This window comes from Onychostruthus taczanowskii, unplaced genomic scaffold, assembly GCF_017590055.1.
Source record: "Onychostruthus taczanowskii isolate IOZ18803 unplaced genomic scaffold, ASM1759005v1 scaffold28, whole genome shotgun sequence".
Taxonomy (NCBI): domain Eukaryota; kingdom Metazoa; phylum Chordata; class Aves; order Passeriformes; family Passeridae; genus Onychostruthus; species Onychostruthus taczanowskii.
In genome coordinates, this window is record NW_024500128.1 from 8360878 (window position 1) to 8373677 (window position 12800).

At 41.5% G+C, this 12800-nt stretch overlaps 1 protein-coding gene across 1 annotated transcript in view; it reads left to right on the forward strand.

Moving 5' to 3' along the window:
* Nucleotides 1-82: 82 nt before the first annotated feature.
* The window catches only part of DCLK3 (doublecortin like kinase 3), a 29986-nt gene continuing 17268 nt past the window's right edge, over nt 83-12800 (forward strand). Inside the window, exon 1 of the mRNA XM_041407899.1 lies at nt 83-198. Coding sequence (XP_041263833.1) covers nt 138-198 — 61 coding nt within the window. The 5' untranslated portion in view covers nt 83-137. The remainder of the gene's footprint in view (nt 199-12800) is intronic.

Below are 12800 nucleotides of genomic sequence, written 5' to 3' on the forward strand. Positions count from 1 at the left end.
CGCCTCCCCGCCGGGTCCCCTCCTTTCCTCCCTCCCTCCCGCTCCCTGACTGCCCTCGCAGGCGGGAGGCGGCGCGGAGAGAGCGTGTGGTGCTGTGCGGGCAGCCCCTGGCCGGAGCCCAGCAGAGCCCCCGCACCATGCCGGCCGCCGCGCCGCCCCCGCTCCACCCCGCGGCGGGCGCCTGCTGCCACTGCCAGGGTGAGTGCCCCTTCCCTCAGCCCCTTCCCTCAGCCCCTTCGCCGCCGGCAGCCCCCGGGCGGCCCCAGCAGGACCCTGCTCCGACAGGTCGCCATCTGTGGGTTCGTTTCGGGAGGAGGGGGCAGCTGGCGGCGCCCCGGCTGAGGCGGACGTGCGGCGGCGAAAGTTCCTTGCGGGGAGCGGGAGAAGCTTTCGGGGCTGTTTGGGCTGGAAAGTGGATCTGAAGACTGACGGAGGAAGGAAGCTACGATGCCTCTCGGCCGTGGGATTGAGGCGAGGGTTCTAGGAGGGGAGAGAGGTCCCCGAAGGTCTGGAGTTGGGGTGGTTATTTCACCGTGCTCCTTTAATTGCCTGTATTTTGGATTAAAGAGGAGCCCCTTCGCCCCCCCAGTTTTATGTTGTAGAGGAGACTAGCGAAGTGGATTCGCCGGGGAGTGGGTTGTTTTGGAAGCAGAGCAAGGGGCTGCCGCAGCAGGGAGAGCCCCCCGTGCCCCTTCCCGAGGCTGAGCGGCGGCCCGGCAGTACCGGGGCAAGCTTCGGAGGCTGAGTGGGAAGTCAGCGTTTGCCGCTCGGAAAGGCAGGCACGGTGTCATCTGTGCGGCCATAAAAATTGAAGATTTGAAGTAACTTGCGCTCTTAATAGTCAGCATGAGGGTGCTTCACTGGGAGCAAATGCTTGTGGGCTGCTCAGAGCACGCTGATGCTCTGCAAAAGAAAGTAAATAGAATGCAGTGTAAGGGTTTTAAACCATTGCACAACTGTGTGTTAAAACACACTTGAGGCTGATGAATCTTCCCGCAGCTGGGAAATCATTACGGCTGGAGGTACACGGGTTGCAGACAGGGGGTCAGAGTGGGGAGGGCTCGAGTCAGATGGAGATGCTGTAATGTGTGGTAGCCAGACCTCTCTCGGGAGGAATGCTGGCTGTGCCCTTGCATCCATCCCCTGGCTTCTGTAGTTATATGAGTTGTGTTTGCTTCTGTTTAATAACTGAGCAGATATTTATAGGAGAACAACTCCATAACTTTTCCCTATGCAGCATTATTTTCTGCCTTCCTCAGGGTACATTCAGTATGCAATTTCAGCAGGACTGGATGGGCCACTGGTTTGAGCTAATGGAGCAGTTTTCAGGTTGTGAGACACAGTATTTGAGAACAACCCCATAAACTGAAACTTTTGCTGCACTGAGTACTAAAAGGTTTCCTTTTTCAAAAAAGAACAAATCCAAAACCAACAAAAATTCCCTTGCAATAGTGTAAAAAGTTTCTAGCTCCTTCCTCTGAGCATTTAGATTGAAACCCATCCTGTGTGAGAGTATAAACTGAGAGTTTATCCTTGAACCTGATAATTTGTTATTTGATATTAACTTTATGGAGACATGAAGATGTGCATATATGCAAGTTTGCATGCAATTTTGTCTTCCCACCTCCTTGTTTCCTTTTCTTCTAGCCCCTTTTTTCTCTTGATGCTTCCTGTGGTTTTTTTTCTATGATCTGAATGCGGTTTTGACACTTTGAAATGTTGAGAACTCAGCAGACTCCCAAAACAGTCAGCAAGTGAAATGAAGCTTACAAAACATATTACAGCTGCTTTATGTAGTAGAAGTGCAGTTATTATAGCAACTTATGCTCTTCTCAAGAGGTAACTGAATTTTATATCTCAGGAAGCCACCCTTCAGCTTTCTAGATAAAACTGATCCTGCTGAGTTAGTCCCTTTCTTGTAGTGTAATAGGTGTGGATCTTTTGAAATAGCATGACCTTTTCCGTGAAATTTTTTGTAGGATGTTCTGACACATCAACTGAGAGTTAGCTTCTGATAAATCTCCATCTGTGGCTTATTAACCTGAATTGGCTAATTGGATTTAAACTGTCAGCAAAGATAACTTGGTTTAATTCAAGTTAGTGGCAGCTGTTCAAACCTCTGAAATTGAGTGGTGCTTAAGTTACCTTGTCTAGATTGTTTTTTTTTTTTTTATACTCAAGATAATTACCTTGGGCATGCTAGCCTGACTTTTGAATGTATCTTTATCTGGTAGTGTCACTACAAGCTTTGTATCTGTTTTCACTGCTGCTTTTTCTGGTTGTGTTCCGCAAAGAGTCACGATTTTGGCACCAGCTGGACTTACAGCGCGTGGTGACTTAGGGAAGTTGTGTGGGATTCATTTCCCCATTTCCAGGATTACCTAGCTTGGTTTGTTTTCTGCAGAAACATCTGTAGTTTTGTAAAAATAAGGGAAGTTCATGGTCCTTGCTTCTCTTCCAACAGCTCTAGGGCAAATTGAGTTGGTTTCTGTCACTGCTTTTCCCATTTCCTTTAAGTTAATGACTCCCTGACATTTAATAGCATTTGAAATTAGTGTTACATGGATTTTCTTGTAAATAAAATTAGAATCTTTCTTGTAAATATAATTAGAATCAGAACAGTATGGTGATTTTAGCTGCCTCAGATCTCACTGAAGCTAATGTGAAACTTTTAATTAGCTTCAGTGCAACTTGAATCAGAGCTGAAAATGTGGTAGTTGAAGAGGTGAATGTGACATTTCTTTTCATAACAGTATACTGTTTTCCATGTTTTTCTCAATTTCAGGATATGGGCTCTGTCCTTTTGGAGTGTTCACTAGATTCTGGAAACAATGAGGAAAGAGTGGGAGCTACTGCCTTGATTGATTCTAATGTAAATTTGGATCTGTGGTAATGCTTGCACTTTGTCCATCTTACCTAGCAGTAGTTGGCTTTCACTGCAAATGAAAGTCAGGCATGTTTACCATCTTCTCTCTGTTGCTGGCATTGTTTACACAGTCTAATTATTGTAAGAATGCAAAACAATTATGCCACATATTCGTGGAGGAAGCTCTCAGCAGACATTCTGAAAACACCATCTCCCACTCCATCAATAGTGCTAGCCTGCACGTATTCTCCAGGTTTTAGTTTTCTCATCACTCCAAATAATGTAGTTAATGGAAATGCTGGGAAATGTCTGGTGATGTGAAAATCATGATCTGCTTGTCATCATGCTTTTGAGTCTAATTAGCGCTGGCTTACAGTTTTCCCTGAGAAACCCATCTTCCTTTATAAGTCTTGTGAAACAATTTGTTTTGGAATGTTGACTTCAGTATATGAATCTCTTCTGAAAAAGTGTTTCTGTAATAATGGGGTTGGGAATTCTGCTTTTGTACGTGAGTTAACATCTCTTAAATGTGCTATATTTACAAAGAAAACTTCTGTGTGATTTCCCCTTTTGCAAACCAGATGGAGAATCAGACTCTGGCGGGTCTTTCCTTTAGTTATGCAACGAGGTTATTGGTAGTAAAGGAACTGGAAGCTTAATTAAACTCTCAGTGACACCTCTGCAGGCTCTTTTATTTTCGCTGGGTTTGCTCAGTTGCAAACGATTAGTCATCAAGTTGAGATTTAGGAAGCAATGCAAATAATGTCTCCCACAAGAAGAAACAGAATCCTGCTCCTTTGACTGAGGCATTGTTGGCTAACAGGACTAAAAAGCAGCTGAAAGCTTACGTTGTAATGAAACACGAATAATTAATTTGAAATATATGGTACTTCAGGAGTCAAGAGCATCAACAGTCAAGAGCTCCCTGTACAGTGAGCCTGGAGAAGCACATGGAGGGCTTTGCCAGATGGATTCTGGCAAAAGCCATAGTTGTGTAAGATGTTTTTGTTTCCCTCTGTCAGTTCTGTCCCTCTCCTGAAAGATTCTTGATGGAAAGTCCTGGACTGCAGAGCTGACTTTCCTGGTTACTGGGGCAGCCCCTAAAGCAGGAAAACTGCAGAAAGCAGCCATGGCTGTTCCCAATAAAATACACAGCCTGTCATCTTTGAAAGAAATTAAATAAATGAGCAGTTTCATAATATTCTTTTTTTTGGTTTTATGCAGCTTAAACCAAGCCTCACACCTCCAAAGGCACTGATTCATTTCATGTACAGTCTTAGATTTCACATAGTTCTTTACAGATTATGCATCTGTATACTTCTCTACAAGACTTTTCTTTATGCTCGCTTTTTAATTTGCTACCCTTAAAATGTCAGAAAGAAGATAATGAAAGTGGGGTTCTGCTCCAAAAAAAAAGTAAAAATGATGGCACTTGTGAGTCATTACCAGTCTCCATGAAATCTTTACCTTCATCTGCTGCTCTGGGTGTGATTCAGCTCAGTTTAACACTAACACATGGCAGTAACCATCTGTGTTTGCTGTAAATATTTTATTTTTTAATTACAAATGGCTTGATTTAGAAAACCTGCAGCGGTACAGTGGGGTGGATGTGGGCCTGCAGAGGAAGAAGATAAGCACCTGAGAAGGTAATTTTTGCCCAAGTACTGTTGGAAGGGGGAGTGTAACACAGAGAGCGACCCAGGCTGCCCTGCAGCAGTCTCGTCCCTGCTGCTCCCTTCTTGGAAGAGCTGGGTAGGAGAACACCAGCACAGACTGCAAAGGGGCTCTGAACCTTTAGTGAAGGAGGAGGGGGTGGGGGAATAAGGCAAAGAAAACTCTTAAGTTTATCTTTGAGGACAAATAAGGAAAGGTGGTTGCTAAATGTCACTTATCCATCGTGATTCTTACACAGTAAATATGGTCACATGTTGTGGCATGCTGAGCCTCCTACAAGCGCTTTGCTATGGGATGACACTCACTGGGGCTGAGGGTGTCACAGAGGAACCATCCATCCTCAGAATGGAAAAGTCCAGAGATCCCTTAGCCACAAGGGAGGGTTTTCCAATATGGGCATCCTTCAGGCTCCCTCCTTTTGCTGAAGTCCAGCCAGCTGCAAAGTTTGTCCATCAGACTGTCATTCTAGACAGTCCTTCTCACCTTAGGAACTTCTGCCTGATTTTAGCTGCTCTGGTGCTCTTTGTCCTCTAGGGTCTCCCATTAACTCTGAGGTCCGAGTCCGGAAAGGGGAGTGAGATAAATGCCTGGGGGAAGAGTGTAGACTCACTTCTTTCTTTCTAGAGAGACTGGGGAAGAATGAGAATGGACACTTAGGGGACTGAAAGATTTGGATCTCTGGTTTGCAGTTTGCATAACACAATGTATGTTTGTTAAAATAAAAAGCAGAGGTGCAGAAGATAAGGTGTACAATGCAAAGTTTTGAAGTCTTCTTGCTTGCCCTCATGAGGCCAGAGAGTGGGTCCAGAGGTACATGTCTCCTATGGTCCTGCAGTCCAGGTGTAGGCACTAAGAACATTTTCTTTCCTTGCAGCTGACACTTTGCAAACTCGTCTAATGGGACCAGACACATTTGGCCGGGAGAAACTTTAGTTCTGTTGGTGACGTGTGGGACAGAAGGAACCCAACTTGACACAAAGCTGAGTTTGCAGGGCTGACAGTTAAAGGAAAAATAATATTGCATGCGAATTTAAGCATGCTTGATGTGAAATTGTGAAAGATAAATAACTTGGAATCCCATCATGCTAATTTTATATGATCTTTTAGGGCTAAGACTGTATATTTATGAGATAGAGATATTATTCTGATTTTTTTTTTTCTTTTTGTATGTGAGCCCAAATTAGTTTTTCTTCAGTGAACTTAGAACACTGTCTGAACTGCTGAGTGATTTTCATTTTCTACAAATTGGGTTAGACTGGGTCAGTGATTGATCTCCCCTGCACTGGTGCATATCAGACATGGAAGTGCTGGCATGAGTATGACTGGAAATGCCCATTAGGGTAGCAGAAAGGATATTATAGAAATGAAACTGATAACTGATCCCCCTCCCCCCCAGTTTTTTTTTCATTGTTACCGTATTAAAATTGTTTTTGAAAGAATCCAGCTGATAAATGATATATTTGTTTTCCTTCAGCTCCAGTAGCTAATGCAGATAAGAATTCATGCAAATATCATGATGTGTTTGATTTTTTTTTTTTTTTTTTTGAAATTAAGTTAATCTAATTGAATAAAATACACTTTGGTCATCTAAAAAGACCATGCTTCTTTTATTTGGTTTTGTAAACCATAGTTATAATACCATATGCTTTACAATAATATTTTATTGCATAGTATAGTTTAAGGCATAACTGCCTTACCATCAAATGTATTCTGAACATGTAAGGCTTATTTGATGTATTTCTTCATTGTATTAAAAAATCTATTTCTATGAGGCCAGGTAGTTAAAATCTAATATTATTCAGGTTACAAAGTCAAGCTTTTATGACTATTGATTAGAACTGCTGTTCCCCCAACCCATGTTTCCTGTGCATTAAGATATATATACATTGTTGCATTATCAGATGCTGTTTTTTTTATCCCGAGGGACTCTGTCTCAATCAGTCTCCATTTGTGATGGACAAAGCTTTCCTAATGAGCCTCTACTCTACTGTTTACCCTGGCTCTTCATGCCTCCTGCTGTGTGTTTTTTGCACCCTGCTGTTAATACAGGCTTGTTAGCTTCTGGGCTTCATGGTTATTTCTATAGTAACAAATATGAAGTAGCCTATCTGTAACACGTCCAAAGGGAGGGCTTGTACTGCATTCAGTAGCAGCCAAGGTGCAAAAAATAAAGTCAAAAGTATTCAATCTGGGCAAGAAAGCAACTTGAGATGCCCAGGTCCTCAATTTTGGGATGATTTAACATTATCTATGTGTTGTGTTATATAATCTTGTGGTCTGAAGTACCTCTTCCAGTATATGTCCTTTCAGCTGTGAGCACTGAGCAGGTTTGTGGGTCGGGTCTCAGGATGTTGTTTTGGCTACCAGACTCTGATCCTCTCTAGAAAGTATAGATTAAGTCGATTGCTTTGAAACTTAATGGAGTTGGTTGAGATAAAATCCAGTTCTTCAGGGCTGCAGTGCCTTAAGCAGAGAAAGTGATCTTCCTCCATTTTTTCACACACTTTTCAGCTGTTCTAGTTACATCTATTTCTCTACAACACAGTCCTTAATCGAGTTTACCTGAAAAAGAGGGTCCAGTGTACCCTGGGGTGGATGCAAGAAAAATTGTGTATATATCTAAACTGTCTTGTATGCAAGGAGGAAGTGAATTCGCAAAAGAAATTATTTGGGTTGGAAGTCACCCCAAAGATCATCTAGCCCTCTGCTACAGGCAGGGGAACCTTATATTGCCCCCAGCTTACTCAGAGCCCCATCGTGAACACTGCCAGTGATGGGGCATCCAAAGTTTCTCTTACAACTTGTATCACCACCCTCACAGTAAAAATTTCTTCCTTGTATCTAATCTAAGTCTCTCCTCTTTCAGTTTAAGGCCATTCCTCCTCATCCTATCACTTCATGCCCTTGTAAAAATCTATCCACTGCGCTCTCCTAGGTCCCTTTAGGTACTAAAAGGCCATTCTAAGGTATTCCCAGAGCTGCTGTCTTCTCCAGGCTGAACATCCCCAACTCTGTCTTCATAGGAGGGCTACTCCAGCCCTTTGATCACCGTCATGTCCTCCAGTGGAGTTGCTCCAGCAGGTCCACATCCTTCATGTGTCAAGGGCCCCAGAGCTGGGTGCAGCACTCCAGGTCTCATGAGAATGGAAAAGTAGGGGAGAACTACCTCCCTTCACTTGCCAGCCATGCTGCTTTTGATGTAGTGCAGGATGTGAGTGGTAACTCTAATTTTCTCCTGTTTCACTGAGGACCTTGCTAATGTTCTCTTAATGTATTCCTCTCCTTCTGTGTATGTAGTTCTTCCTGTTATTAAAAAAAAAAATCATCAATGTAAGCTACGAGTGACAACAAAAGCAGGTAGCTGTTCTTTATTGAGAACTGCAAAGGAGCAGACCATGTGAGGATAGTTCTATTGCTAACTTCCAATCCCATCTCTTTGTCTATGTTTGGCATTCTACCTGACTTCTTGATCCACTCTTATTCTCATGTTTTACTGCTTCCCTACTAGAGTCTCCATCTGCTTCAACTGTGTCAGTAAAGACCAGGGGAATTGCTATCAGCAGGTGTAAAAGTTTGTAGGAACTGCTGTGTGTCAGACAGTACCTGACTATAGCACTACTGGCTTCCTTCTCTGCAGCCTTCACAATTCCTCTTTGCTCTTATTCTCACAGTCCAGTTCTTCACTAGGTTTTCTTTTCCATTTTCAATTCCATACCTCTGAGCTGAGTGAGCATTTAGGGCTTTCTCAGGCTGGAGCTAACAGCAACTGTCCAACTAACAGCAACAGTAACAAGACATTTGACACTGTCTTGATCCAGCCCTTATGAAACCTGACTTTATTTTTCTACTCAGGATTTTATCTGGTCAAAACTGATGCAGTGCGTCTGCCTGCAGTGTTGTTGCTGAAATAACCACCAGTCCTGACTCAAACAAAATCTCTGCCCTAAAATGATGTAAAACATGGCAGGGGAGGAAAGAGAGGGTATGACTGCTCATACCCAGAGAAAAGTTCACCAGTAGTGTTTCCAACAGTGGGGCTGTAGATAATGTAAAATTTACTTGCTGTAAAAGGATGCCTGTGATCATGTTTTGTTTCTGTGCATCTGATCTAGTGAACTAAGACTTGCCATGTTACTGCTTCAGTCTTGAGCACTAACAGTGTGCACTAGCCCTGGAAGTTACAACTTTAAATAATTTACAGCAAGGAGAGGAGATCAAGATGGCACATTTCTAGAGGACTTGGATTGCATCCTGGACCCGACTGCTGGTGCACACTGCTAACCTGTGTGAGCTACATACTTGGCTGCTCTGAGTTCAGTGCCAGCGGCATTCTTCATAGTCAAGTAGTTGAAGATACTTGTTAGTACTGTGAAATGAATCAAATGTTTTCTGTTCCAAGTAAGAACATTTTTTTTTTTCCCCCCATGGTCTTTGTTTTACATGCCCTCAGCAGGAATTTTCTTAAGGAAAAAACAGGCATTTGTACTGCTGTCCTTTCTCTGCCCACTTAAACAGTGTTTTGTTTATCCTACATTGGGACCAGTTTATCAAAACAACTCCCAGATACACGGTTTCTGTCATACAAAAGTTTAGTTGCTGCTAATGTTTTGGGGTGTTTTTTTAATTTTTTTTTTAAGTGGAAGCCTTCTAAAAAAATTGGAGGGCTCAGATAACACCATCTTATTCACAGCAATGCCATGCCTAGATCTTATTTCACTGCTGCCTTCTGTTTTGTGTTGTAAAACTCCTTGTAAAAATTTAATTCCCCTTCAACCTGTGACTTTATAGCAGAATGGTGAACCATTCCGTTAATTACTGAAACTGTGATCTCCAGCAGGAGAGCCAAGAAGAATGCAAGCTGAGTGGCAATATTTTAATTAATGAACAAAAGCTTATAGACTGGCCAAGGGAAAGGATAAGTTTTGAAAGACAAATGGCAGCAATACATTTTTAGTTGCAGTGGGTGACCTCTGGCAAACCCTGTTACTCTGCTGTTTTAGCTGGTGTAGCCAGGCAATTCCTTAAGATATAGATGCTGATGTTCTGTGTACACAACTTATTCAGAGCTTAAGTCTTCAGAATTAATTTAGTTTTACTCCATGTCCAGAATATGATCCAAAACACTCCAAGGAAATGTCTTCTAGTGGAATTTTTGTGATTTCTCCCCGTGTTTTCCCACCCTCCCCACCCCCTCAGTGGGATGGACTGCGATTATCACAAAAGATTTGTAAATTTTAAAAATGAGTCACAGAAGCTGTGCTCCCTGCAGGGGGGCACATTTTCTCTGTAGGGAGCGTCCGTGCTTTGGTCATAGGTGTTAAATTTCTTATTTCTGCTACATGTTTGAGCCCCCAAATCCCAGTTTGTTCCATGCTTCTCTAGAGAATTGATGTCAGTGTTTGCCCTACAAGACCATCATGTCTTCATCATATGGAGCTCTGTATTGCTCCATGGGTTCTAGTTTTTGTTTCCCTGTGCCCATGTGCACAGTTTAGGTAGTGTGCAGGGTGCCCTTGACTGGCTGTGCTGCCTCGCCCCTGCCTGTCCACAGTAGCAACCTCAGCATCCTCCTGGGCCAGGCTGCACCATTGATAATCCATAATACACTAGAAAATATAGATAGATGTGTATACAGATAAAACCAGACACCCTCATCGATCCATCTTAACATTTCTAAAGAATATTTATATTTAACAATCATTGGCTCTCAGGAGGACAGCAAAAGAAAAAACACATTTTATTCAGAGGTATAATTTGCCAGTGCTTGAACTCATTGAAGTGTGTTTCTGACACCACCTCCCTCTTCCTCCTTCTCCCACTTGTATATAAATATGGAAACAAGATTTTGAAGCAATATAAATTGTAGCTATAGGATTTGGGTATGTGTGTGACCTTTGAAGGCTTTCTAGAAATGCTGGTTACTGCTTTAAGCATATGCACTTTCTTGACAGATTGAGGCTTGCTTCTTGTGTATCAGTTAAATATAGCATAACTGGAAAATAACAGAAATTATGACTGAAATAGTTGGAACAGGCAGCTGAAGTGAATTTTTAATTGTATGTAATATATAGTCATTGTGACCACCACTTTGACAAAATTTGACACTTCCCTTTTTCTTGGAAAATATTAGAAGATTCTGTCATGCAGTGATTTAAACAGTTATTTCCTTTCTCGCCATAGAAGAATATGTAATTCTACTCTTATATCGAACATTGTTATATATCAACTTGTGGTTTTTGTCACAGTGTTTTTGGCTAGGAGTCAGGTTAGTTTAGAAAGAACAAAGCATTCCTGTATTGTTTTTAATAATGACATAAAACTGCTCTTATTCCATTAGTTACAGAATTAAAAAATAAGCTTCTCTTCTCCTTAAGGCTTAGCCAATTTAGTGAAGAAAGGAAACATAATTGATGCCTGGGTAATTGAAACAATCAGCAGTACAACCAAGCACTTAAAATCAATGGTTTATAGAAAGATATGATAATAGCAGCATAACCGGGAGGAACATAATCTGTGGGAAAAGTCATTATTAGTGCACCACTGTTTTTATGTTGTACTAAGATTATAAGCAGTAAAAATGTCACTCACAGTTCCCATAAGCAAGATAAAGCTTTGATGACAATGGGTACGCAAGAACCTGGAAATGTTCATTACATTCAGAGCTTGCTCAGTTCCTGGTAACTAACATGTTGTGGAGTTGATTTAGATTTCAGAGAACTGTTATTACAGCTGATTTTTTTCCCCTTCATTCACAGCAAGCTTTATTTTGGGTGGAATGTAAATACGTGAATGTTGAGAAATCACTAGCACGTATGTAGTCATCTTTTGATAACAAGAGATCATCCTTAAAAAGCAGAATGAAGACAGAAATAACTTGTACAACCACCAAGCATTAGTCACACGTAGCTCTTATATAATGCTTACGTCTTCAATCAGCATGCTGGCAGCTGGGCTTCTTTGTAATATTTGTTTGGAGAAGAAGCATCTATCTCATTTGGCAGGGGAAGAAAATGAAGCCAAGAGTTAAGCGACATGCTGGGGGGCACACAGTGCTTAGCTGGCAAGAGTATTACAACCAAGAAGCTTGCATCATCCTGCATCAAGCAGAGGCAACAGCAGAATGGATTCTGTAGCGGTGTCTCCTCCTGTACTTTCCACATTCAGGCCCTGGCCTATTGGGTATTATTTGAGGCAGAGCAAATGAATGCTCTGCTGCAGCACGTCTGCAGTTTTCCTTTTTGTTTGTTGTTCTAGGAAAGGAGGTGTATTTCTTCTTCACTCTATTATACCTTGATGGAAAGGACAAATAAAAATATGTACCGTGAAATACCGAAAATGGCTTCTCACACTTGAAACCCAAAATGTAGTAGGCATGAGCCTAACACCAAGAGAAATGCTGATATGGTCAGATTTTCCTTTGAGGATTTGGCCATTGCACTGTGACTGTGGAATAACAGTAATTATGAAAATGGACTTGATTTTCTGGGGGATAAGCCATTAGTGTACAGAAATTTCCTTGTAATGATTCGTTAACCATTCTGGCTGTTTCCTTTTGTCCTGATCCTGTTAGTTCATATATACTGAATGTTTGCTCCCAACTGAGAAGCAAGGCTATTAAATGGAGGTGGAAACACTCTGCGATCTCATTCTGAATGTACATTTCTTGAGGCTGAAAATAAATGCATTGTAAGCAGGTTTTAATCCTAGCAAGTACAACAGCTCGGAATACTTTTGGAGGACATTTTTGTTCTGAGCTTATTGTTGATAGACAGGGAATTATGTTATAGCTTGGTTTGTCCGTAACCATATGTTATGTTTTCAGTTCTTCTGTTTCAGAATTTTGCGTAACATGATGCCATTTTCTTTGATGATGTTCTAAGATGAAATGTCAATGTCCCCAGAGAATACCCAGAACTTTGTGCGACTTCACATAATTTTTAGAATAAAAAAGTCAACCCAAAGTATTGAAAACCATGACTCCACTTATCAAACAAAAATAAGATGACCTTTCTTTAAGGCAAAATATTAAATTGCATTGCTATTACATGACCTGTAAAATTACAGTAAAAATTATAGCAAAAGTAATGTTTTTTTTAAAAAGAATTTATTTAACTTGTTATAGAAAGTCCAGGGAAAATGAAGAGGAGATAATTATTTATAAAAATGTAAGATTGCATACAGAGTGCCATCTGGTAGTAATTTTAAAACACAAGTAATTAGTTATCTTACTTCATGCAGTGTAATTGTGCAACTTGTTGCC